The following is a 26,709-nucleotide window of genomic DNA, read 5'->3' on the forward strand; positions in this document are numbered from 1 at the left end:
GCCATTAGCCATGGTCAGTGGTCACGATGGCAGACTTGACCTCCATAACAGATTCTCGCCGGAGACCGACCTGGTGAATCGCAGTGAAGGCACCATCAGACTTGCCCTCCATAACGGATTCCCGTTAAAGGATTTAAAGTTGATTCATTACAATTAGGGCCTCAAAAGGTCCTCCTGAGTCCTGTATTGTTATTTTTGGTCACTACCTCGGGGCGGGCGTGCATGCCTGCCTGCTGCCCTCCTTGCCTGGATGTGTGGTGGTAGCCGTTTCTCAGGCTCCAACTCCGGAACGCAATACAACCATCTACATTTTAAAACAATTGAAAAATACAACCATCTACATTTTCAAACAATTTAAAAATACAACCATCTACATTTTAAAACAGTTGAAAAATACAACCATCTGCATTTTAAAACAATTTAAAAATACAACCATCTACATTTTAAAACAATTGAAAAATACAACCATCTACATTTTCAAACAATTTAAAAATACAACCATCTACATTTTAAAACAGTTGAAAAATACAACCATCTGCATTTTAAAACAATTTAAAAATACAACCATCTACATTTTAAAACAATTTAAAAATACAACCATCTACATTTTAAAACAATTTAAAAATACAACCATCTACATTTTCAAACAATTTAAAAATACAACCATCTACAGTTTCAAACAATTGAAAAAAAAAGGCAAAAACTTGCCCTCCGTAAAACATTCTTGGCAAATGCTTTCGACTTGGTTTGTCTTCCGCTGGGTCAAGGGTCCATCTGATCACAGATGCCTGGTCTGCAAAGCACGGTCAGGGCAGCTACAGCATGGGTCTCAGCAGGCTCCCACTTCGGGCCGGAATCCAACCTTCATTCCCCGCCCATTACCCATGGTGACAATGTCAGACTTGCACGCCTCCATATGATTCTCGTGAAAGGAATGTGGTGTCATCTTTGCCCGCCATAACTGGTTCTCGTTAAAGGATTTAAAGTACATTCATTTCAAATACAGCAAGCCCTCGATAGTCGTCCTGTATTGTTATTTTTGGTCACTACCTCGGGGCTGGCGTGCATGCCTGCCTGCTGCCCTCCTTTCCTGTGTAGTGGTAGCCGTTGCTCAGGCTCCACACCGGATTCCATCCCTCATTCCCTGGCCATTATCTGGGGTCACAAATGGCAGTCTTGCCCGCCTCCATATGATTCTCGTGAAAGGAATGTGGTGTCATCTTTGCCCACCATAACTGGTTCTCGTTAAAGGATTTAAAGTACATTCATTTCAAATACAGCAAGCCCTCGATAGTCCTCCTGTTTTGTTATTTTTGGTCACTACCTCGGGGCGGGCATGCCTGCCTGCTGCCCTACTTGCCTGGATGTGTGGTGGGAGCCGTTTGTTAGGCTAAAACTCCAGACCGGAATCACACCAGGAAGGGTTCCCCCGCCATTAGCCATGGTCAGTGGTCACGATGGCAGACTTGACCTCCATAACAGATTCTCGCCGGAGACCGACCTGGTGAATCGCAGTGAAGGCACCATCAGACTTGCCCTCCATAACGGATTCCCGTTAAAGGATTTAAAGTTGATTCATTACAATTAGGGCCTCAAAAGGTCCTCCTGAGTCCTGTATTGTTATTTTTGGTCACTACCTCGGGGCGGGCGTGCATGCCTGCCTGCTGCCCTCCTTGCCTGGATGTGTGGTGGTAGCCGTTTCTCAGGCTCCAACTCCGGAACGCAATACAACCATCTACATTTTAAAACAATTGAAAAATACAACCATCTACATTTTCAAACAATTTAAAAATACAACCATCTACATTTTAAAACAGTTGAAAAATACAACCATCTGCATTTTAAAACAATTTAAAAATACAACCATCTACATTTTAAAACAATTGAAAAATACAACCATCTACATTTTCAAACAATTTAAAAATACAACCATCTACATTTTAAAACAGTTGAAAAATACAACCATCTGCATTTTAAAACAATTTAAAAATACAACCATCTACATTTTAAAACAATTTAAAAATACAACCATCTACATTTTCAAACAATTTAAAAATACAACCATCTACATTTTCAAACAATTTAAAAATACAACCATCTACAGTTTCAAACAATTGAAAAAAAAAGGCAAAAACTTGCCCTCCGTAAAACATTCTTGGCAAATGCTTTCGACTTGGTTTGTCTTCCGCTGGGTCAAGGGTCCATCTGATCACAGATGCCTGGTCTGCAAAGCACGGTCAGGGCAGCTACAGCATGGGTCTCAGCAGGCTCCCACTTTGGGCCGGAATCCAACCTTCATTCCCCGCCCATTACCCATGGTGACAATGTCAGACTTGCACGCCTCCATATGATTCTCGTGAAAGGAATGTGGTGTCATCTTTGCCCGCCATAACTGGTTCTCGTTAAAGGATTTAAAGTACATTCATTTCAAATACAGCAAGCCCTCGATAGTCGTCCTGTATTGTTATTTTTGGTCACTACCTCGGGGCTGGCGTGCATGCCTGCCTGCTGCCCTCCTTTCCTGTGTAGTGGTAGCCGTTGCTCAGGCTCCACACCGGATTCCATCCCTCATTCCCTGGCCATTATCTGGGGTCACAAATGGCAGTCTTGCCCGCCTCCATATGATTCTCGTGAAAGGAATGTGGTGTCATCTTTGCCCGCCATAACTGGTTCTCGTTAAAGGATTTAAAGTACATTCATTTCAAATACAGCAAGCCCTCGATAGTCCTCCTGTATTGTTATTTTTGGTCACTACCTCAGGGCGGGTGTGCATGCCTGACTGCTGCCCTCCTTGGATGTGTAGTGGTAGCCATTGCTCAGGCTCCACACCGGATTCCATCCCTCATTCCCCGGGTAATGTACCCGTGGTGACAATGTCAGACTTGCCCGCCTCCATATGTGGTGTCATCTTTGCCCACCATAACTGGTTCTCGTTAAAGGATTTAAAGTACATTCATTTCAAATACAGCAAGCCCTCGATAGTCCTCCTGTTTTGTTATTTTTGGTCACTACCTCGGGGCGGGCATGCCTGCCTGCTGCCCTACTTGCCTGGATGTGTGGTGGGAGCCGTTTGTTAGGCTAAAACTCCGGACCGGAATCACACCAGGAAGGGTTCCCCCGCCATTAGCCATGGTCAGTGGTCACGATGGCAGACTTGACCTCCATAACAGATTCTCGCCGGAGACCGACCTGGTGAATCGCAGTGAAGGCACCATCAGACTTGCCCTCCATAACGGATTCCCGTTAAAGGATTTAAAGTTTATTCATTACAATTAGGGCCTCAAAAGGTCCTCCTGAGTCCTGTATTGTTATTTTTGGTCACTACCTCGGGGCGGGCGTGCATGCCTGCCTGCTGCCCTCCTTGCCTGGATGTGTGGTGGTAGCCGTTTCTCAGGCTCCAACTCCGGAACGCAATACAACCATCTACATTTTAAAACAATTGAAAAATACAACCATCTACATTTTCAAACAATTTAAAAATACAACCATCTACATTTTAAAACAGTTGAAAAATACAACCATCTGCATTTTAAAACAATTTAAAAATACAACCATCTACATTTTAAAACAATTGAAAAATACAACCATCTACATTTTAAAACAATTAAAAAATACAACCATCTACATTTTCAAACAATTTTAAAATACAACCATCTACAGTTTCAAACAATTGAAAAAAAAAGGCAAAAACTTGCCCTCCGTAAAACATTCTTGGCAAATGCTTTCGACTTGGTTTGTCTTCCGCTGGGTCAAGGGTCCATCTGATCACAGATGCCTGGTCTGCAAAGCACGGTCAGGGCAGCTACAGCATGGGTCTCAGCAGGCTCCCACTTCGGGCCGGAATCCAACCTTCATTCCCCGCCCATTACCCATGGTGACAATGTCAGACTTGCCCGCCTCCATATGATTCTCGTGAAAGGAATGTGGTGTCATCTTTGCCCGCCATAACTGGTTCTCGTTAAAGGATTTAAAGTACATTCATTTCAAATACAGCAAGCCCTCGATAGTCGTCCTGTATTGTTATTTTTGGTCACTACCTCGGGGCTGGCGTGCATGCCTGCCTGCTGCCCTCCTTTCCTGTGTAGTGGTAGCCGTTGCTCAGGCTCCACACCGGATTCCATCCCTCATTCCCTGGCCATTATCTGGGGTCACAAATGGCAGTCTTGCCCGCCTCCATATGATTCTCGTGAAAGGAATGTGGTGTCATCTTTGCCCGCCATAACTGGTTCTCGTTAAAGGATTTAAAGTACATTCATTTCAAATACAGCAAGCCCTCGATAGTCCTCCTGTATTGTTATTTTTGGTCACTACCTCGGGGCGGGCGTGCATGCCTGACTGCTGCCCTCCTTGAATGTGTAGTGGTAGCCATTGCTCAGGCTCCACACCGGATTCCATCCCTCATTCCCCGGCCATTACCCAGGGTCACAATGCCAGACTTGCCCGCCTCCATAGGATTCTCATTGTAGCGGTACTGAACAAGTACCGCTACAAGTAGAAAATGTAATTTAAAAACAAAACGTAAGCTTTTTAACAATGCCATGGAAAGTTGAGAAGGCAGTCACACATTACCTGACATCACTGAGTGAGGAAGAGCAATCTCGCCATGTTTCGCAGTAGTCCAGCATGGCCGTCACCACACAAACAGCTGGTAACTTGCGGTGCGTTACACAGTTAGTTTGGTGTGTCAGTGTGAAGCAGCACTCTAATTACACTACCTGATTGATGTATACACATGCAAGATGTTTGAAAGCACGTTAGGCCTGCAATTTAGCATTCATTGTGATTTCTGCCCTTAAAACGCTGTTTTGCTTCACATCCAGATTTTTCCCCGGGACTTTTGGCGTGTATCCCACTCCGCCATGCCCCCCTCCAGGTGTTAGACCCCTTGAAACATCTTTTCCATCACTTTTGGGGCCAGCATAATTTTTTTCTATTTTTCAAAGTTCGCCTCCCCATTGAAGTCTATTGCGGTTCGCGAACTTTTCCGCGAACCGAGCCTTCCGCGGAAGTTCGCGAACCTGGTTCGCGAACCTAAAATCGGAGGTTCGGCCCATCACTATTAGGGATGAAGTGTTGTGAAGATGAAACACACCATGCAGCTGCAAATGGCAGAGATTCAGGTATTTTACAGAGAATACGAGCCGATGCCTGGGTTCAGAAACACATACCTACGTAAAGTGTCCTCCACTGCTGCCTGGGTCCTTTCCAGCTGATCGGGCCACACCCCTCTTCTGGCATAACCGCGGCCGTGCTGCAGTGTCACACGCATGGCTGCGCTTGAACGGTAGCACAGAGCCGCTCATGTGCAGATGCAGTATGGCCACACTGATAGACTTATCAGTGATATGGCCACACTCATGCCTGAAGAGGGTTGTGGCCCCGATCAGATTACCTTCAAGCCCTTGATGGTAATCTTTGGAGTGTCCGCGAGCGGCAACGGGAGACTGGAGAACGATGAGGAAACCCTCATTGGGGTCAAGAGCTTCCCTCTTCTTAAAGTATGTGACTTGATATCCGAGGTTTGGCTAGTTACACTTTAACCCTCTGCTGCAACCCCACCTCTCACATAGGTGGGTACTACAGTATAATCTTGTTATAATAAACTGATATAGTAAACATTTGGGTATAGTAAACTACCTCTCCAGGTCCTGGCCAATCTCCATTAAAAGTTTATGGGAGCAACGTCTGGTATAGTAAACTCTGATATAATAAAACTTCTGTTATAGTAAGCATGTTTTTTGGCCCCTATGCAATGCTGACACTGGATATAGTAAACAGTGGGCGGGGCATACTTCATATGTCAGTGTGACAACCATGGTCGGCAGCTCTCATCAGGCTGGTTGTAAGTGAGCTGATGCCTGATAACATTTGTAAGACAAGAAGAATGGCCCCAGCGCTAAATATACAGTACTGTACAAATTAGCAGCCTGGGGAAAATGAGGAATAATGTGAACAAACAAAACTGTATGAAGTGTTGCCACTTCCGCTTTGTAATCACAAATAAAGTCAGTCCTCCAACAGGATTGTACGCACTCCCGGGTATCTCCTGGTAGCACGTGGAGCACAGTACAGGCTAATTTCACTTGTAGTGCAGATCAGAGCGGGACTACTCGCTGAAAAACTGAGGAGAGTGGAGGATAGAATGCTAAGTCCCGCCTGCGAAGGTGTCTGAGCCACTCTCATTACAGATGTGAGTTACTTATGATTGGCTGCATTATGAAGAGAAGCTTCATGATTGCCTTAAATGTGAGCAGAACGTTTTGCAGGACATGTGCTGCAAGTTCCGCCCGCAGAGGTATCGGAGCCACTTACAGGAAGCGCGTGGGCTGCCTCTATTCAGTGATGGCTGCAATTTTTAAGGAGCCCTGGATAGTGTACCAGTGATTTCTCCAGCCTGGCTATGCAGGCCTAAGGTATTCTTAACCTTGGGTCCACTAGATGTGCAAGTGCTTGTACTGTACCTCCAATGTGAGGACCTAATTGCTCCTTTGCAGCAGAGAATGTACCAGGGCATGCTGGGCTGTTTCTAGGACAATTTCTGATATAGTAAACTTCTTACATAGTAAACCACTTTCCCTGGTCCCTTGGAGTTAACTATAACGAGATTATACTGTATTTTTCTTCTCTGAAAACTATTCTTACTCATCCCTATTAAAGAGAATCTGTATTGTTAAAATCGCACAAAAGTAAACATACCAGTGCGTTAGGGGACATCTCCTATTCCCCTCTGTCACAATTTCATCGCTCCCCGCCGCATTAAATGTAGTCAAAAACAGTTTTTAAAAGTTTGTTTGTAAACAAACAAAATGGCCACCAAAACAGGAAGTAGGTTGATGTACAGTATGTCCACACATAGAAAATACATCCATACACAATCAGGCTATATACAGCCTTCCTTTGGAATCTCAAGAGATCATTTGTGTGTTTCTTTCCCCCTGCAGCTCACTGAAGAGTTACAAGCTGATTGTTTCTTCTTGCAGACAGCTCTGCCAGGTTGTAATTCTGCAGTATGTGACTCATCAGTATGTGAACAGAGGATTTATCCAGCTTGTAAAAGATAAGAGAGCAGAGAAAAGCTGGCTAATGTAAATAACACACTCAGGGGAGTGTGCATAGAGGGGGCATGCATAGCAGATCACACTGAAGAGTTGGCAGCCTTCCAGACACAGGAGGACAAGTCCGACAGGGGAAAGATAAGCTGATTTATTACAGAGATGGTGATAGTAGAAAGTGCTGCAGTAAGCCAGAGCACATTAGAATAGGTTTAGGAACCTGTAGGATGGTAGAAAACACAATGACATTTTTGTTACAGAGTCCCTTTAAGAATAGTCACTGAAATAGATTTTATACAATAACATTTGTATACAAATATAATATGTAACATTTGTGCTTACATACATATGCAACATACACATGCTTTCATTTTTTTATATTAGTAACATTTTTCAATGAAAGATCACTCTTAAATGCTTTACAACTTTCATTGATAATGGACACAAAAAAACGGAAGTGTATATAAATAAATATGTGACACCGAGGTCTCTTCAGCGCGCCTGTTCCTCGCTTGTACAAAATGTCACTGCACTGTTAAGGCATAATTACATTTTAACACATAGTAATTTCACAGCTTCGTTCACTAAAAGGGCAGGATTTAGCAAGGACTTGCAGTGCAGATGGAGCTCACGCAATCCGCTAGTGCTTGAACATCACTTGGCTTCGCCGGTCGAAATCTGCTGTAACCATACAACTGTTTTTCCTCCCTGTGTGGGTGGTAAACCAGCTAAACCATTAATTTCCCTCTGATACAACAATTCTAAAGGCAGCTTTTTAATTACGGCGGCACAAGTGCTCATCTTTGTAGATTAAGCTGGCCTCTTTGTCATGTTGGTGTGGAATCTTTTTATTTACTTAGCAAGTCTTAAAGTGTGCAAAATTTAAAGAGGAACTGCAGTGAAAATAACATAATAAAAAAGTGCTTAATCTTTACCGTAATTATGTATAAATAATTTAGTAGTCAGTGTTTGCCCATTGTAAAATCTTTCCTCTCTCTGATTTACCTTCTGAAATGTATCACATTTACTGCTGGCAGGTGATGTCAGTAGAAGGAGCTGCTGCTTGCTTTTTTTTAGCAGTTGGAAACAGCTGTTATTTCCCACAATGCAACAAGGCTCCCAACACAGTGTGATGTCAGGACTATGGTCATGACATCACACTGTGAGAGGTGTTTCAGCACAATATGAGCCATACAGAGCATGATGATCTGTTTGAGAAAAGGTAAAGATTTCTCATGGGAAAGGGGGCATCAGCTACTGATTGCGATGAAGTTTAATCCTTGGTTACGGTTTCTCGTTAAAGGGGTATGAAGGGGTATGAAACTCAAAATTACATTTTTGTTACATACCAGTAGCATTTCATTTTTGCTTTAAAACAATAAATACAGCTAAGATCTATTATTTAACATTAATGCTGGCCATACACTTATACATTTCCACCCAATGTTCCTAAACAATTGTTTCTTTTCAGAAAGACCTGATTCCTACCACACTCACAAAACATAGATTTTAACCTAGCAGCTTCAAAGGAATTATCTCATTTGAGATACGTGCACTGGCGTAACAATAGGCCCTGCAGCCCCTGCCCTCGTGGGGGGCCCGCACGGGGCCGTTTTGGGGGGCTGGAGGGGTCGCAGCATAAGGGGAAAGCCATGCTGCACCTTGGCGGGGAGGGGGGACGGTCCCCCCCCCCCTCTCTCACCTCGGGCTCTCCCCTCCAGCATCAATACCATTGTGTGAGCAGTGGCAGCTACATACCTTCCGTGCCCTCCAGCGAGGACGTTTCTCCCTCTAGCGTCTGACGCGACTTCCTGTTTATACAGGAAGTCGCGTCAGAGGCTAGAGAGAGAGGAACGTCCTCGCTGGAGCGCACAGAAGGTATGTAGCTGCCGCTGCTCACACAATGGTATTGATGCTTGAGGGGAGCACAGAGGGGAGAGCCCGAGGTGCGGCCATGGCTTTCCCCCTCATGCTGCAACCCCTCCAGCCCCCTAAAACGGCCCCGAGCGGGCCCCCAGGGGGGCGCTCAGAATTTCTGCAGGGGGGCCCAGGGGGACCTAGTTACGCCCCTGGATAAGTGCACTGCTTTTGAACTCAGTAGGCAGAACTCATTGTGCTGTAAATTATTGGGATGCTTTGATCTCTCTCTGCTAGCAGAGGGTATAGAAACTGAAAGCAGAAGTCCTCTGTTATTGTCCTAAACTGCCCCCTAGTGACAAGTGGCCACAAATACACAATACAGCAGTACTAATTAGTAGCAGGGAAATGTGACGACTAAAGAAATTAAAAATGTGCTAAAATAAATTTGCCTGGAGAACTTGCAAGCCTCTAAATAAATTGGTTGCTAAAGGGTGAATAGATTCCAGCTGGGAATCTATTGAGTATCAATAAAACCGCAGGGTTGCACCGTTCAGTTCTATGCGTTTTACATCACTGATTTAAAGAAACCAATTCCAATCTGACGTCATCAAAGTGATCAAATCTGCAGAGAAATAAATGGAAAAAATTACTGTGTGTGTAATGTAAATGACCGCTCAAGACAATCTTGACAATGTCAAACTCCAGTCATAAAGGACCGAGGTCCTCACATTTTTGGCACAATTCAAAGTAATTGAGTTGACCGAGTGAGTAAAGGTGGGGGCTCAACAAGTAGAACACATCTCTCCATATCTCAGTCCATCCTAAACACTGGCATGGCTATGGCCCTTGAGGACTGGAGTGCAACACCTGTGACCATTGATGAAATTTCAGTTTCATCCCACTGTAAACCATAGTTCCCATATAAAGGCTTAGTATAAGCCTTTATATCTTTTCAATAGCCATATATTTTTTGTTAAGAAAAAAAAAGTATCATCCTGAGGATCCCAGAAAAATTGGCAGTTTGGGCCACAATAAAGATTTATCATTTTATGGGTGAATTGGTAAAGCACTATTTTGCAGAGCATCCGTAAGGAAGAACATTTGGTTCTGTTGGTAGCAGGAAAGACCTGAGCATTTTAGTGGACAGTCTCACGGTTTCAGCCCCACAGATGTATAAGATGCCAAAAGGAGTTTGCCCAAAAAGGGTGCAGTAGAGCACTCCTGTGCTAAGCGTAGAGTCAATGTGCCACGGTCAGCCTGTCAGCACAGCAGGCAGTCTTCAAGTGAAAAGCAATAGACTGGCACCATCTGTATTTATATGCTCTTTATTTTCATAAGGTCGTGTAAATCCAATAATGCGAGGTTTCGGAGGGTTACTCCTTTCTCACGCTAGGCATAGTACAGACGCACTCGCATAGTACAGACACAGTCACATAGTACAGACGCAGTCGCATAGTACAGACACAGTCACATAGTACAGACGCAGTCGCATAGTACAGACACAGTCACATAGTACAGACACAGTCACATAGTACAGACGCAGTCACATAGTACAGACGCAGTCGCATAGTACAGACGCAGTCGCATAGTACAGACACAGTCACATAGTACAGACGCAGTCGCATAGTACAGACGCAGTCACATAGTACAGACACAGTCACATAGTACAGACGCAGTCGCATAGTACAGACACAGTCACATAGTACAGACACAGTCACATAGTACAGACGCAGTCGCATAGTACAGACGCAGTCACATAGTACAGACACAGTCACATAGTACAGACGCAGTCGCATAGTACAGACGCAGTCACATAGTACAGACACAGTCACATAGTACAGACGCAGTCACATAGTACAGACGCAGTCACATAGTACAGACACAGTCACATAGTACAGACGCAGTCGCATAGTACAGACACAGTCGCATAGTACAGACGCAGTCGCATAGTACAGACGCAGTCGCATAGTACAGACGCAGTCACATAGTACAGACACAGTCACATAGTACAGACGCAGTCGCATAGTACAGACGCAGTCACATAGTACAGACGCAGTCGCATAGTACAGACACAGTCACATAGTACAGACGCAGTCGCATAGTACAGACGCAGTCGCATAGTACAGACACAGTCACATAGTACAGACGCAGTCACATAGTACAGACACAGTCACATAGTACAGACGCAGTCGCATAGTACAGACACAGTCACATAGTACAGACACAGTCACATAGTACAGACGCAGTCGCATAGTACAGACGCAGTCACATAGTACAGACGCAGTCGCATAGTACAGACACAGTCACATAGTACAGACGCAGTCGCATAGTACAGACGCAGTCGCATAGTACAGACACAGTCACATAGTACAGACGCAGTCACATAGTACAGACACAGTCACATAGTACAGACGCAGTCGCATAGTACAGACACAGTCACATAGTACAGACACAGTCACATAGTACAGACGCAGTCGCATAGTACAGACACAGTCACATAGTACAGACGCAGTCGCATAGTACAGACGCAGTCGCATAGTACAGACACAGTCACATAGTACAGACGCAGTCGCATAGTACAGACGCAGTCACATAGTACAGACACAGTCACATAGTACAGACGCAGTCGCATAGTACAGACGCAGTCGCATAGTACAGACACAGTCACATAGTACAGACACAGTCACATAGTACAGACACAGTCACATAGTACAGACGCAGTCGCATAGTACAGACACAGTCACATAGTACAGACGCAGTCGCATAGTACAGACGCACTCGCATAGTACAGACACAGTCACATAGTACAGACACAGTCACATAGTGCAGTCGCATAGTACAGACGCACTCGCATAGTACAGACACAGTCACATAGTACAGACGCACTCGCATAGTACAGACACAGTCACATAGTACAGACACAGTCACATAGTACAGACGCAGTCGCATAGTACAGACGCACTCGCATAGTACAGACACAGTCACATAGTACAGACACAGTCACATAGTACAGACGCACTCGCATAGTACAGACGCACTCGCATAGTACAGACACAGTCGCATAGTACAGACACAGTCACATAGTACAGACACAGTCACATAGTACAGACGCAGTCGCATAGTACAGACGCAGTCGCATAGTACAGACACAGTCACATAGTACAGACACAGTCACATAGTACAGACGCAGTCGCATAGTACAGACGCACTCGCATAGTACAGACACAGTCACATAGTACAGACACAGTCACATAGTACAGACGCACTCGCATAGTACAGACACAGTCACATAGTACAGACACAGTCACATAGTACAGACACAGTCACATAGTACAGACACAGTCACATAGTACAGACACAGTCACATAGTACAGACGCAGTCGCATAGTACAGACACAGTCGCATAGTACAGACGCAGTCGCATAGTACAGACGCAGTCGCATAGTACAGACACAGTCACATAGTACAGACACAGTCACATAGTACAGACGCAGTCGCATAGTACAGACACAGTCACATAGTACAGACACAGTCACATAGTACAGACACAGTCACATAGTACAGACGCAGTCGCATAGTACAGACACAGTCGCATAGTACAGACACAGTCGCATAGTACAGACACAGTCGCATAGTACAGACACAGTCACATAGTACAGACGCAGTCGCATAGTACAGACGCAGTCGCATAGTACAGACACAGTCGCATAGTACAGACACAGTCGCATAGTACAGACGCAGTCGCATAGTACAGACGCAGTCGCATAGTACAGACGCACTCGCATTGTACAGACGCACTCGCATAGTACAGACACAGTCACATAGTACAGACACAGTCGCATAGTACAGACACAGTCTGTACTATGCCTAGCTTGAGAATACATCTGGAAACCCATCTATACACTTTATTCTTTAGAGTGTTCAGCAATGACTTTTCTCCGAGGTGCAGTCACTAGTGTTAAGTGAGCAAGTTAGCCTAAACTGTGATTCGGAGTGAATTAGGCCAGTCCATAAGACTGATGATCTTCATTCCGCCATACAGAGAACCAATCTGCTTATTTAACTAATGAGGATGCCTTTGGACTAAAAGCTCTTCTCTCCACAGTAGGATGGATGCTTCCTCACTTATGACCTCAGCTAACCAAGTGGGAATTCTGCTAATTAGCCGTTCTTATGTAATGACAGGGAAGCAGCGCAAGTAAACAAAGTATACATACAGACATTCTAGTAATTTCATATCACAGATAAGATGCAAAGCTTGGGCCCTGAAATGGAGCAATGTTCCTCTTTATCATCAAGAGCAGAATATAAATCGCTAGGAAGAGGACTGGGGAAACTAAGTTTTCATTTACACATTCCTGTTCACTATTTCTGCCATTTCTTATAAACTTTCAGAGTTCACAGATCAGGATCCTGTCTCTCATAGTATTCAATATCTGTTCACCCTCATACTACATGGAGATGGTAAAATTGGTCAGTGATTGGCCAATTGAAATGTGATTTGTGTGTAGTGTGACAATGGATGGCTGAAAAAAAGTAATTTCTTAGGCAAAAATCGTATCCAATTTTGATGTTCCTTATATCCTGTATCATGTAAATTAACTTAATTGATATGTATTGGGAAACCGCATAAAAACCCGATTGAACAAAAGAAGAAATGTATCTGAAATATCGCAAAACCACATAATTGCAAATACAAATTACACAGAAAGATACAAATAACACAGAAAATGTGGCCAACAATCACAGGGATAAAGTGTGAAAGCTGTCTATGTGTCACTTAAAGGGAACCTTAACTGAGAATGATATGGATGTTTCCTGTTAAACAATACCAGTTGCCTGGCAGTCCAGCTGATCTCTGTGGCTGCAATAGTGGCTGAATCACACCCTGAAACAAGCATGCAGCTAATCCAGTCTGACTTCAGTCAGAGCACCTGATCTGCATGCTTGTTCAAGGGCTGTGGCTAAAAGTATAAGAAACACAGGATCAGCAGGCGATTCAGGCAACTGGTATTATTTTAAAAGGAAAAATCCATATCCTTTTCAGTTTAGGTTCCCTTTAAAGTGGATCCGAGGTGAACTTTTACACATTGCATAATGGTGTTCCTTTCCTATTGTTTATAGGGCATTCCTCAAGCCAAATACGTTTTTGTTTTAATTCTCTAATTCCCTATAAACTAAATAAGCCCCGCCCACAGTTCTCACAGAGCCTTGGCAGTAGCAAGGGTTCATGGGATCTCAGTCTGGGCAGGAGGAGGGGGAGGTATTACTAGCCAGAGATTTCAGAGGCAGAGGGGAGGAGGGAGGAGGAGGGGGGATTAGGTTTTTTTCAGTCTGAGTGCTGATGGTGCAGATAAGCCTGCCTCTGTGTAATGTTTACAAACAACATGGCCGCTGTCATTGTATCACAGGAAGAAATTATCATATTCTATTAAAGCTGTATGCAGACAGATTTGCTGTTTAAACCATCTAAACTGTACATAAGATATATAGACAAGTTACTTGTTATAGTTAGTTTTTCATCTCGGATCCGCTTTAACCATAAACTACAATAGGGGAAATTAAACACTTGTCACAGTTGTGATAAGGCTAATGCTACTGTAGAATATTAAGTATAACTGTTGCTATTCGTTCATTGGAGTAACTCTGTAACACTATGCAGTGATTGGACCACCACCACTCAGGCTTGCTGCCCCAGGTCGTGCGTACGAATGAAATCGCCGTCGGGAGACTTGGGCTCAGGATACAGCCGAAATACGGCTTACTCTGCTCCTGCAAAGTCCCAGTGGCGATAATTACTATTCCCCCTCCAGGTCCACGTGGATGGTGGGGAATGATGTCATTCGGCTTCCAGCTATTGCTGGAGGCCGAATTACAGTGTTTTAAAAGTAACGTCAGCTCCATCTTCTGACAGCGCCAACGTTACTCACTGTGCGCTGCTATAGTCCTAATTGCTATCTCGTAATTCCTACACCCAAATCTCCTGCGCTATAATCGACGTGCTTACAAGTCGTGCCCTATGTAACCGAAATCCGATTATGGGTTTGTTGAAATGTTGTGTTATTCTATCCTCTACATTGGAGAAGTATTTAAATAACAGCAGATATCTGTTTGTTTTTTTAAAGAAATAACTGATGTTGTGTATGGTTTAGATATCTAGTTACTTTTTGATGCATGTGAACCTGTGACATTTCAGATGACTGAAGCATGAAATGACTATACAGAGCGGAACCTACACAAATGTCAGTCAGAAGAATGAGGTCTACAGAGATGCGAATATGTCTCACGATTAATGACTTGTTTGTTCTTGTAGGTGGCCCTCGTCTTTCCCAATAATGACCCCGCTGCGTTTATGGTAGCGTTTTATGGCTGTCTATTAGCTGAAGTTGTTCCTGTTCCCATTGAAGTGCCACTTACAAGGAAGGTGAGTTGCCGACTGAAGTGTCTTCAATTATCATTATACATGTACAAAACCTTCTCTTTCTAAAGGTCCCATTCTTCCATGCATGCATTATAAATGTGTTCTTGTAATGTTTCTATATTTATACAGTTCTATATGCTATTTGGGGCAAAGTAAGCCATTGCACCGAAAACAGTTTTTTTTTATTTGTGGCCTTGTCATTTTATATCTATGTGATCAATTTATATATTAGTTGAACTGCAGGTACTTTGTTGGCCATCCATACACCTGTGGTAGTCCTGAAAACAGTCTAGATGCCGCTGGGTAACTCCTGGATCTTGGGTTCATTGCCCTGCAGGGGGCTTCATAATTCCTTAACAGTCCAGTGCCTTAACCTTATATGCAAGAGAAAGCTCCACCCCTCTAATGCCAAATCCTATCCAGCTACTTAACAGTTCAGTGCCTTAGCCTTATTGGCAAGACTTAGCTCTGCTAAGCTTCACCTCTCTAATGCTAAATCCTATCCAGAAATGTAACAGTCCAGTGCTGTAACTTTATTGGTTAGAGTAAGCTCCACCCCTCTAATGCCAAATTCTATTTAGCCATTTAACAGTCCAGTTCCATTGCCTTATTGGCGAGAGTAAGCTACGCTAAGCTCCAACCTCTCTAATGCCTTAGCCTATCTATCCACTTACTAGTCTAGTTACGTAGCCTTATTGGCAAGAGTAAGCTCCACTCCACTAATGCCAAATGCTATCCAGCCATTTGCCAGTCCAGTACCGTAGCTTTATTGGCTAGAGTAAGCACCGGTATTAGAATGTTAATAGAGTAAAGACGCACTTCAGCTCCAAGTCAAGAAAATCACATCTTCTTTGGCTGGAGGCTTCCCAGGTGCACAGAAATTGATTTTGTAATAACTGCACACATTGACATACATTACAAGGCGTCTACACACTGAAAGTCTCGTTATTAACTGGTTTGTATTTCAAAAAATGTCTTCCCAGAGCTGCAAAGGTCACTGAAGGTATATGTTGGTTGATTGACAGGCATTTTTTATAAAAAGATGTTCTAAAAGCTGGTCTGCTATGTTTACATTTTTCCCTCATGTTCAATCATTTTCTTTGCTCTATTTTTAGCTCAATAATTATTAATAATCCCACTTCAATAGGTGAGCTAAGAACATAAGCATACAGCAGCCAACCCACTTTTTTATGTTTCTTCTACATGGAGACCAGACTTTTCTTTGCCTGAACCTTATGCTTCCCATTTAATCACAGCCATTTTTTTTTTTTTTTTTCACAATCAAAGTTTATTGATATAGAACGTACATGAAGAGAAAAACAATATATCAGTATGAATATTACTAACGCCAGAACAATGTTTACATGTTGTTACATTACTGACATAGTGCATAGAGCTTAAAATGTGTAGCTATATCCAAATATGAAAATCTACATGCAATAAACAGCACAAAGGCATATCAAAGTGAGCATTTTGATATAGGAATCATAAATCAGATCACCTATTTAATCACGGCCATTTTTGAGCACAAGGTTGCGTATTCCTGGGCTTAAAATACACCTGAAGCAAGAGAAAAGAAAGTAGCAAACCTCTGGATGGTCCATGGCTTCCTAGAGCCTCCTGCATCCCTCTGTTCCAGGTTAGGGTGCTTCTATACCTATTCAACTTGCACCAGTTGGAAAGGTTTTTTCTGGTGGTGAGCACAGTGGTGGACAAATGCATCTAGACTGGACATAAGCAAGTAAGGTCTGCACATGCCCAGAAGGTCAAAGTCCTCGAGCAGGGAGGAAAAAGCAGTGCATGAGCAGCTTTGTTCTGCTGTGCATGCATGCCCTTTACCCACGCATGCCCAGTCCAGATGCACTGTTCCACGGCTGCTTGCATGGCCAAACGATAAAGATGGATTCTGAAACAGATTGGTGGTTTCTTTGAGGATCCTGGAAGGCAGACATATTATAATGTTGCCAGTGAGCTGGGCACAGGGTGAGATGAATGACGTAATATTAACCTGGGATTGGTTCTGTTCCATCAACTCTGAAAGCAAGAGGACCACATCAAATCACTACTGTCAACAGCATATGATTGTGAAGTGGTGTCTTTGTCCTGGACCACACATTACAAAGACATATATCCTGAGGGGTGGGTTTATGGATTCCAATAAGTTTTTTGGTTTTTTTTAAATCAGAACAATACATACTGGTAGATGCATTCTGCTAAAAGTAGATTTCTCTTAGACTTTCTCTGATCTTTGTTTTGATGGGGGAAGCATGATCAGAGCAGCAATTGGCTGGCTGGTGAACTGTATAGCTGAAACTCGAAAAATTACTGTAGATTATCATGCAAAAGTCCATTTATTTCTCTAATTCAACTTAAAAGATGAAACTAATATATGAAATAGGAACCCTTTCCAGATGTTTTGGATTGATTAGCTGATTGGAGTCTGATACTTTGGGCCTAGAATATTGAACCTTTCCACAATATTCTAATGGTCTGGGATTTTGGTTCTTATAACCTGTAAACCTCAATCATCAAAATGATAACAAAGGCTTGAAATATCTCTCTTTGCATGTAATGAGTCTATTTCATGGATTAGTTTCACCTTTCAAGTCGAATTACTGAAATAAATGGACTTTTGCACGATATTCCGATTTTTTTGAGTTGACCTGTACATGACCGTTGTGAAGTGATGGGATATCTACGGTAATCTACTTGAACAGTGAGCCCCATGCAGGTTCTAACTTTTCTACATTGTTTTGGCTAGCAATTCATTTTCACAACATTTAGTGCTTTCTCCAAACTTTCAGACTTATGTTTTAGACAGTTTTAGGACCTGGTAATCTCTTTTGATTTGCAAATGCATACTTTTTCTAAGCCTCTTCTGAAGGTAGCACTGCAGGAAAGCTGGTCTGTGAGAGCTACTTCAGTGTCCGCTTGAATTTTCTGAACTGAGCGCTTTGAAAGCTCCACTCACCTTTACTTTACACAATGAACTCTGAAATAGTTTTCAGGAATTTTTATTGGCTTGTTGTATTTGTCAAACACTTACTTAATTGGATTACGTGTTATTAGAAGTGTAAAGCTTTGTCTTGCACCTTCCATGATTCAAGTGCTTACCACCTTTAATATTTCCGTACTTACAGCAGTTAATGATAGAATTCATCTTTATTTATTTTTTGGAATTAATGCTGATTTAACCAAGGTTGGCTAAATCCAAATAGGCCTTTATGTTGTTGAGTATGACCATAATTAAAGTGGACCTGAACTCTTGCACAGGAAAGAAGGAAGCAAGAGAGAAATGTGCCCTGTATGTATATAGAGAGTTTATCCTATCTTATTCACCCTCATCTGTGACTAATCACAACTGTAATTTGATCTCTCATCTGTGTCAGCTGGCTGTCTTGGCAGAGCAGCTAGTTTGTAAACGCAGGATTTTAACCCTATGTTTGCTTCCATGAAAGCAGGAAGTATATAAACTGTAGATTTATTGCAGGATTTATATCAATTGACAAGTAGGAATGCTCCATTTTCACTCACAGGATCCAGCCAGTGCCCGACCTCAGACAGCCAGTCCACCAAACAGTATAGTAGAAAAGGTCCGCATTTAGCCTAGATTGTCCAGGATGGAAAACTTTATTGTGGATGTACCAAAACAGCAACTCACAGACAACCTCCGCTTACATGTTTCACCACCATGGTCCTTTGTCATAGCTCAGTGGTAATGGCACCTATCCCCAGTATATATGCAGGCATAAGTACATAACCACTCCCCTCATGGGTTGAAGTGACTGCAAATATACTGGGGATAGGTGCCATCACTACCTATGACTAAGGCCGACTTCAAACTGTATATTAACAGTGCGGCAGCCGCACCGCCAGAAATGGGCGTTCGGGGAATACCGAGTTACTCCTAGCGGCTATCTGCCAACCTCTGTGTACAACTCCAGGTGTGTCACCTGACCAGCATTGGGTCAGATGACATGCCAGGACCCATGCATGGATGCAGGAAAGCCGAAGGAAGCTGCAGGAAGGGTAGAAGATGGCGCCTGGAGGCTCTGTAAGTAGTTTCTGCCCTAAAATGCCCTGCAAAATGTCAAAAGCACTGTCCATGTTATCTCCTCAGGTATGCCGGTTAGTTTTGACTTCCGGTTGCCTGAGTTGCAGGTAACGGGGACTTTGCTGTAGGGGGAAAAATTAACACTGTGAGAAGTAAAAAAAAAGGGAACCTGGAGTTAAATTATAAATGAACCTGAGATGTAACTGTATCAGTATTTATGGCACATATTCCGGAAGTCAGTGCACATTACATAGTAACAGCATCAGATTGACTTGAAATCCTCCCAGCTCGCTGGTGCCGCAGGGATGACAGGAGCCGCGGTCGTCACGCTGAGAAGTAGCCTGCAGCTGAGAAGATGACTAAGTACCAAGTGATTCTAAAATCTGCATCTTGGAGCCCAGACACACTCCCGTGGATTTATCACTGTACATTTCCATCCTGTAACAGTGCGGGGGTGTTTAAAGGGGAATCACTCTAAAAGAAGAATGAAATGTCACTAACATTGTAAATATACACATTAAAGCGGACCTGAACTCAGAACTTCCTCTCTGCTCTAGAAGATACACAACAGCATATCTTTGTTACAGCTGATAGAAATCCTGCAATAAATCTGCAGTGTGTCTACTTCCTGCTTTCATGGAAGCAGATATATTGTAAACATTCTGTGTTTTCCAGTTACCTGTCTGCCATGGCAGTCAGTGGACACAGCTTAGACACAGATGAGGGGAATTAGACTGGCTAAACTCTCTAAATACATACATGGTGCATTTCTCTCTGTTTTACTTCTGCCCTGTGCAAGAGTTCAGGTCCACTTTAATGCGTCTTTATATAGCATGTATATAAGTTATATAATTTACCCAGTAGATTTGTTCACAGATATGCCTGTTTAGCTTTCAGCCTCTGTTATTTTTTGTTTGTTTTTTTAATTTTAAGTTAGGATTACAGAAGGTTCATGAGAGGCTTATTATTGCAGCTTGCATGCAAATTTAATGAAAATTGTATGCAACTAAGTATTGGGCCAATCACATGCACTTCTTAACAATTTTGATTGGTCAAAATGTAATGCTACATACAACCTGTATTAAATGTGCTAACAAACTGGATCTAATAGCTTGTCATTTGTAGTTAAGGGCCCGTTTCCACTACACGCTGTGCAATGCGGCTACATCGCCCCAACACACTGCGGCCGAACTGATACCAATGCATGGCAATGGGACAGTTTCCATTGTGTGCTGGTTATCCGGAGTGGTGCGGAGGGATCGCTGCAGATTCTCGCACGGCCGCATCCGCCCGCATCCACAACCTGTCTCCTCCATTCACTTCCACATCGGAAGATGCGGAAGTGGCGCAAATGAGAGCGGAAGTGATGCAATGTGGCAAGGTAGCTGCATTCACATCACTTCGCCAATGGAAAAGGGCCCTAAGTGTGAGACCACATTTGCACTGTAGTTTTGGACTTAGGCTCTTATTTATTTTGTGCATGTTTAACCTCCTGAGCGTTACGCCGCTCAGGAGGTTTTGCTAGCCTGAGTCTCCCACGCTAAAACGAATAGGTTGTCCGGCTGTATAAGATCATAGCCAGCACTAGGGGCTAGCTAGTACATGTGGTCGGCACCCCCCGATTGCCTCCGATACCCCCGATCAGTCCGCTAATACATTACCCAGCCAGGATCTAGCGATCGCCGCAGCCTCCCCAGACAGCTCTTGTCTTCTCTATTGGGAGGATCGTACATGACATCATCCACGTCATGACATCATGCGCAGACCCGTCCTCCCCATTGAGAAGACCAGAGGTGTGCTGGGAGGCTGCGGCGATTGCTGGATCCTGGCTGGGTAAAGTATAAGCGGACTGATCGGGAGGTTCGCAGGCAATCGGGGGGTGCCGACCACATGTACTAGCTAGCCTAGTGCTAGCTATGATCTTATACAGCCGGATAACCTATTCGTTTTAGAGAGGGAGACTCGTGAGGCCAGTAAAACCTCTTGAGCAGCACACAGACACAGCGTCGGGCATAACGCTAAGGAGGTTAAATCTGGAATGTATAAAGGACCCCCAAGGTGAGAGGGAAATAGAGGCTGCCATATTTATTTCCTTATAAACAATACCAGTTGCCTGGCAGGCCCACTGATCTTTCTGGCATCAACAGGGCCGGATTTGGACTTCCCAGCGCCCTAGGCCCGGTAGATATCATAGACTATGAATGCATTTTGCAGGAACAGATCTTTTGCAGGAACAAAGACTATGGTCTGATGTGTGTATGCACCTTCACTCAATATCATTCTGTCCAGCACCATGACTAACAATCACTTGTTTGCAGGAGGAAATGCCTGTTTTAGTGACTCGTGTATACCTATGAATGTTTTGCTCTCTGAAAAATGATGAATGATTGTTTTTCCTGTCAGAGCAGTGAGTCCCTAATGCCTGGTATGCACCAGATAGATGGGTTGAATCGATTTTCCGATCACTTATACAAAGTCGAAAAATTATCAGAAATCAGATTAGACCTGTCAGAAATAATCGATTCGACCCGTCAATCTGATGGCAAATTGCATGGTGTGTACCAGACATGAAGTAGCAGAGCAGCGGTTATCTCCCTTTCTGCTCTTCTGTAATCACAGATCTGTTGCATTTATTTTATATTATTTATTGTACTGATTCTTTCACAGGTTTTTTTTTTTACTGTTTGCCAACACGGTTTTTAATTTTTAGTATAGGTTATTACTTTTGGTATATAAAACAGAATGTAACAATACAAAAACAGTACATTTGCAATTTATAATTATAGAGAAGTTGTCTATCTCATACTACTGCAGACAGTACTGCTGCCTTTTAAAATGAGCCAGCAAGGGGTTAAGATTTAGCTTAGAACCGGCTGTCATAAATCTCTCAGGAGAAAAAAAAAACACCTTATCTTTCTGTTTAAGATTTACAATCCAGGGGAGAGAGGAGAAGGAATGGCTCAAGTCATTAACAGAGTCTGACCAGCAATACATTGTTTAGCCCAGCTTGAGTTGTAAAGTGGAAATAATTCTGTTAAAATGTTTACCTTACTGGATCAGAAATTGTGTCTACATTGTGATCCATGTTTCTCTACACCCCTGGCATTAAACCTGTCATTAGCACACCACAGACCAAATACCTATGCCAGGATCCTCCTCTTGGTCTTCAACTCTGCCTTCAATACTATCAGCCCCGACATTCTGTTCGACAGACTAGTTCTCCTCAATGTGCATCCCAGCCTCTGTAGCTGGCTGAGGGACTTTCTCACAAACAGGACTCAGACAGTCAAGCTGGGCACCTTCTCCTAGCAGATGCGAGTCACCAACACGGGTGCCCCCCAGGGCTGTGTCCTGTCACCAATGCTGTTCTCGCTGTACACAAACTTCTGCACCTCAACAAGCAACTCGGTCCAGGTCATCAAGTTTGCAGATGACACCACCATCCTTGGTCTTATAGATGAGAGCGATGAACGAGACTATCGCCAACAGATTACGAATATCTGCAACTGGTGCAAGACAAACAAGCTCGTTCTGAACACAGCTAAAACCGCAGAACTGATCATTGACTTCAGAAAAAGCCGTTCCGAACTCCTCCCGGTACACATCGAAGGCACTGAGGTTGCCAGGGTCCCGCACGCACGCTTCCTAGGCACCACCATATCCAGCAACCTAAGGTGGGAGGAAAACACCACAATGATCCAGAAGAAAGCGCAACAACGCCTGTTTTTCCTACGACAGCTGAAAAAGTTCGGAATGTCGCAAGACATTATGACCTGCTTCTACTCTGCTGCCATTGAGTCAATACTTGGCTCTTCCATCATCGTGTGGTATGCAGGGGCCTCTGCGAGGGACAGGTACAAGCTACAAAGAGTCATAAAGTCTGCAGAAAGGATCATCGGTACTCCCCTCCCACCACTCAACCTTCTCTACTCGTCCAGACTGCGCTCAGGGGCTGCGAGGATAGCAGGCGACCCCACCCACCCTGGCAACCGCTACTTCAGTCTTCTCCCTTTAGGCCGCCGCTATAGGTCCCTACCCACCAGGACCACTAGACACAGGAACACCTTCTTTCCCCACGCTATAGATCTCCTCAACTTACCCTCCACATAGCACTCCCATGCTCCAGCGCTTACACCTGCAGTGGCGCACGGAAGGGGTTGTTCGGGGTGTCTAGAACACCCCCCTGCACCGAGACCGGAAGTGGGGCTGCCGCATGGCCCGGCCGGCTGGGGAGAGAAGACAGAATAAAATGATGGAGGCGCCAGCCGCGCCAATAAGGGATGCGGGAGCCGGCTTTATTCCTTGCTCCCTCCCTCCCTCTGAATGTCCCCACCTGCGGTGAGTGTGTGCGCAGCGGAGCGGTAGGTCCTCTTACCGCAGATCAGGCGCACTAGCAACTGGAGTCTCATGCTTCCGGTTTACCATGACGTCACAGGAAGCAGAGAGACTTGCTGGTGCGCCTGATCTGCGGTAAGAGGACCTACCGCTCCGCTGCGCACACACTCATGGGGGAGCCGGGCACACATTCACCGCAGGTGGGGCATTCAGAGGGAGGGAGGGAGCGAGGAATAAAGCCGGCTCCCGCATCCCTTATTGGCGCGGCTGGCGCCTCCATCATTTTATTCTGTCTTTTCTCCCCCGGGCAATCTTCTCCCCACACAGGGGCACCTTCCTTCACCTATCTAACTTATACTGGGGGACATATACCTATCTAATCTATCCTGGGGGGCATATACCTATCTAACCTATACTGGGGGGCATATACCTATCTAACCTATACTGGGGGGCATATACCTATCTAACCTATACTGGGTGACATATACCTATCTAATCTATCCTGGGGGGCATATACCTATCTAACCTATACTGGGGGGCATATACCTATCTAATCTATAGTGTCTAATTCACACACCTGAAGCAAGGATGCGGCTTATCTTGCCACATTTCTTGTCATAAACATCTGACCTGCATGCTTGTTCAGGGTCTATGGCTAAGGGCTTATTTCCACTGGTAGCAGTTTCCGATTTGTCCACGGCTCCCGTTCCGCTGCGTAGCCGCTGCCTGAGTCGCTAGGCCATGCCATGCACAACTATAGTGATTCGACTGCATGCTGCAGAAATCAGCAGCAGGTCATCTAGATTTGCACCGAAATGTGAAAAAGTGTTTCCCCATGCAGCTGGATACAGGAAACGCTGTGAATCTGTATGTTGTGGAAACGTCCCTAAAAGTATTAGATGCAGAGGATCAGCAGGACAGTGAGGCAATATGCATTTTTTTTTAAAAGCTAATATGTATGTCTGGCTCCAAATCCCTCTCACTTCAGGTTCCCTTCAAGTTTGTGTGTTATTATTATTTATATAGGGCTGCTATCTTCTACAGCACGTTACATGGTTCCTAGTTATGTCACTGTGTATTTAGGTGTATAATACGGTACTTTACACTGTATTTCTAGAGATGAAATGTCAAATGTTAAAAAAAATGTTTATGTACATTAAGCAATAAATGGAGCTTGGTGTTTGTTATATTACATCACTTTTATCCAATAAGAGTGTTGAAAAAACAGAGCAGATATTTGTATGTTTTTATATGTTGAAAAAGAGATGAAACTTCCACAAGGTGTGCAAACTTTTTCACATGACTAGAAGCGGATGGAAAATAACGAATGACAGCTTTGTAAAATTATATTGTACAGTATAGTATAATTATAGATGATTTAGTCAGTGTTTGACCATTGTAAAATCTTTCCTCTCTCTGATTTACATTCTGAAATGTATCACTAATGGTGACATCTTTAGTCCTGCCAGGTGATCTGTACGGAATGTTAGTTACTGAGAGTTTTATGCACAGAGGGAGATATTGCTAGCTTGGCAGTTTGAAAAAGCCATCATTTCCCACAATGCAACGATGATCACAGACAGCAAACTGTCAGGATCTTGGTCATCATACTAATAGTAACACTATTTTGGCAGTTGGGATGAACAACTGCTGTACAGGAAATAAAGAAAACCCTGAGAATCCCCCATGAGGAGATGGACTAGTCCAGAATCTGTCGGTTCTGTCAGAATTAAACTGCTGACTTTTTTAGTTTTAGTTGTCCTTTACTGACGAGCAGAGGTTAAAAATGTCTGCCCTTTAATGCATTTTGCCATGTGTAATGATTGCTAAAACTGTGAAGCCGTAAAGACAGCAGGGGAATGGATGCTTTCGTGTAAAAAGCTGGTGCACGTACTTGTGATGATGAGCCGTATTGTTGGTTCCATTGTGATAATGCATCATATTTCTGCCTTCATTCATCCAGGATGCCGGAAGCCAGCAAATCGGCTTCTTGTTAGGAAGCTGTGGAGTCACCGTGGCCTTGACTAGTGATGCCTGTCACAAAGGATTGCCCAAGAGTCCTACTGGGGAAATACCACAATTTAAAGGTACGCATTCATACATTGGTAAGGTCACTGTGGGCATGTGTCCTTGAAGATTCTCATCTATCTAGGTCATAGTATACAACAAGACCTATTTACGGCCATGAATCCCTATTGGCTGTTCACTTCTGTGCTTGACTAATGCTAATCTGAACTTTTGTGCATTGTGTTACCCATAGCGATTGTGGCGCAATCATTAGATGCCACTGCTGGGAACAATCACTATACAGAAATGTTGCTAAGCTGTAGCTGAACAGCATGTATTGTTCAATGCAGAACAAGCGACAGCAGCTTCCAGTGGGTGGAGTAAGGCCCAGAAAAATGCATTTCTTAATGTTGCTACAGTACACACTCCTGATTTCAAGAAATACACAGAAATTAGCCTTAATTGTAGGAGACTGAGGGTGGCCATACATGGTACAATTTTTCATTTTTTTCGATTAGATAATTTAGTTCGCTTATTGTGTTAGATCGAATATAAAGATTTTTCCAGCATGCCGGATCTAATTTTTCTCAAAAAAACGGGATAATCATTTGAATTTCTTGATCGAAAAAAAAAAAAATATTTTTAACTTTCATTCGATTCGATCATTTAGATCAAATAAACGGGTTAGTCAAACGTTTTTATTGTACCATGTATGGCCACCATAAGACCTAAAACTTAACCTTTAATTATTATAGGATAAAAACATATGGTAGCCTGTGCTGATCAAATCAATTGTGAAGTGAATAGACAGTGGGTCGGGGTATAGTTACTGTCAGTAATCCCAGTTAAAAACAATAAGGGTTCACCACAACTCTCACTGCTATATAAAAAAAAATAACACCCTACATAAAAAAACACTACGTTTCACCCTCCTAAAGTAGGGGCTTTTTCAGGTAGTCAAAAAGTTCTCATGACAGAGT

At 43.6% G+C, this 26,709-nt stretch overlaps 1 protein-coding gene across 8 annotated transcripts in view; it reads left to right on the plus strand.

Annotated features, from left to right (window-relative positions):
* The window catches only part of DIP2C (disco interacting protein 2 homolog C), a 635,214-nt gene that overhangs the window by 389,266 nt on the left and 219,239 nt on the right, over positions 1-26,709 (plus strand). For all 8 annotated transcript variants that reach the window (XM_068235828.1, XM_068235830.1, XM_068235833.1 and 5 more), the window contains 2 exons: positions 15,226-15,336; positions 25,686-25,809. In XM_068235828.1, coding sequence (XP_068091929.1) covers positions 15,226-15,336; positions 25,686-25,809 — 235 coding nt within the window. The remainder of the gene's footprint in view (positions 1-15,225; positions 15,337-25,685; positions 25,810-26,709) is intronic.

The sequence above is a fragment of the Hyperolius riggenbachi genome, chromosome 5, assembly GCF_040937935.1.
Source record: "Hyperolius riggenbachi isolate aHypRig1 chromosome 5, aHypRig1.pri, whole genome shotgun sequence".
Classification (NCBI taxonomy): domain Eukaryota; kingdom Metazoa; phylum Chordata; class Amphibia; order Anura; family Hyperoliidae; genus Hyperolius; species Hyperolius riggenbachi.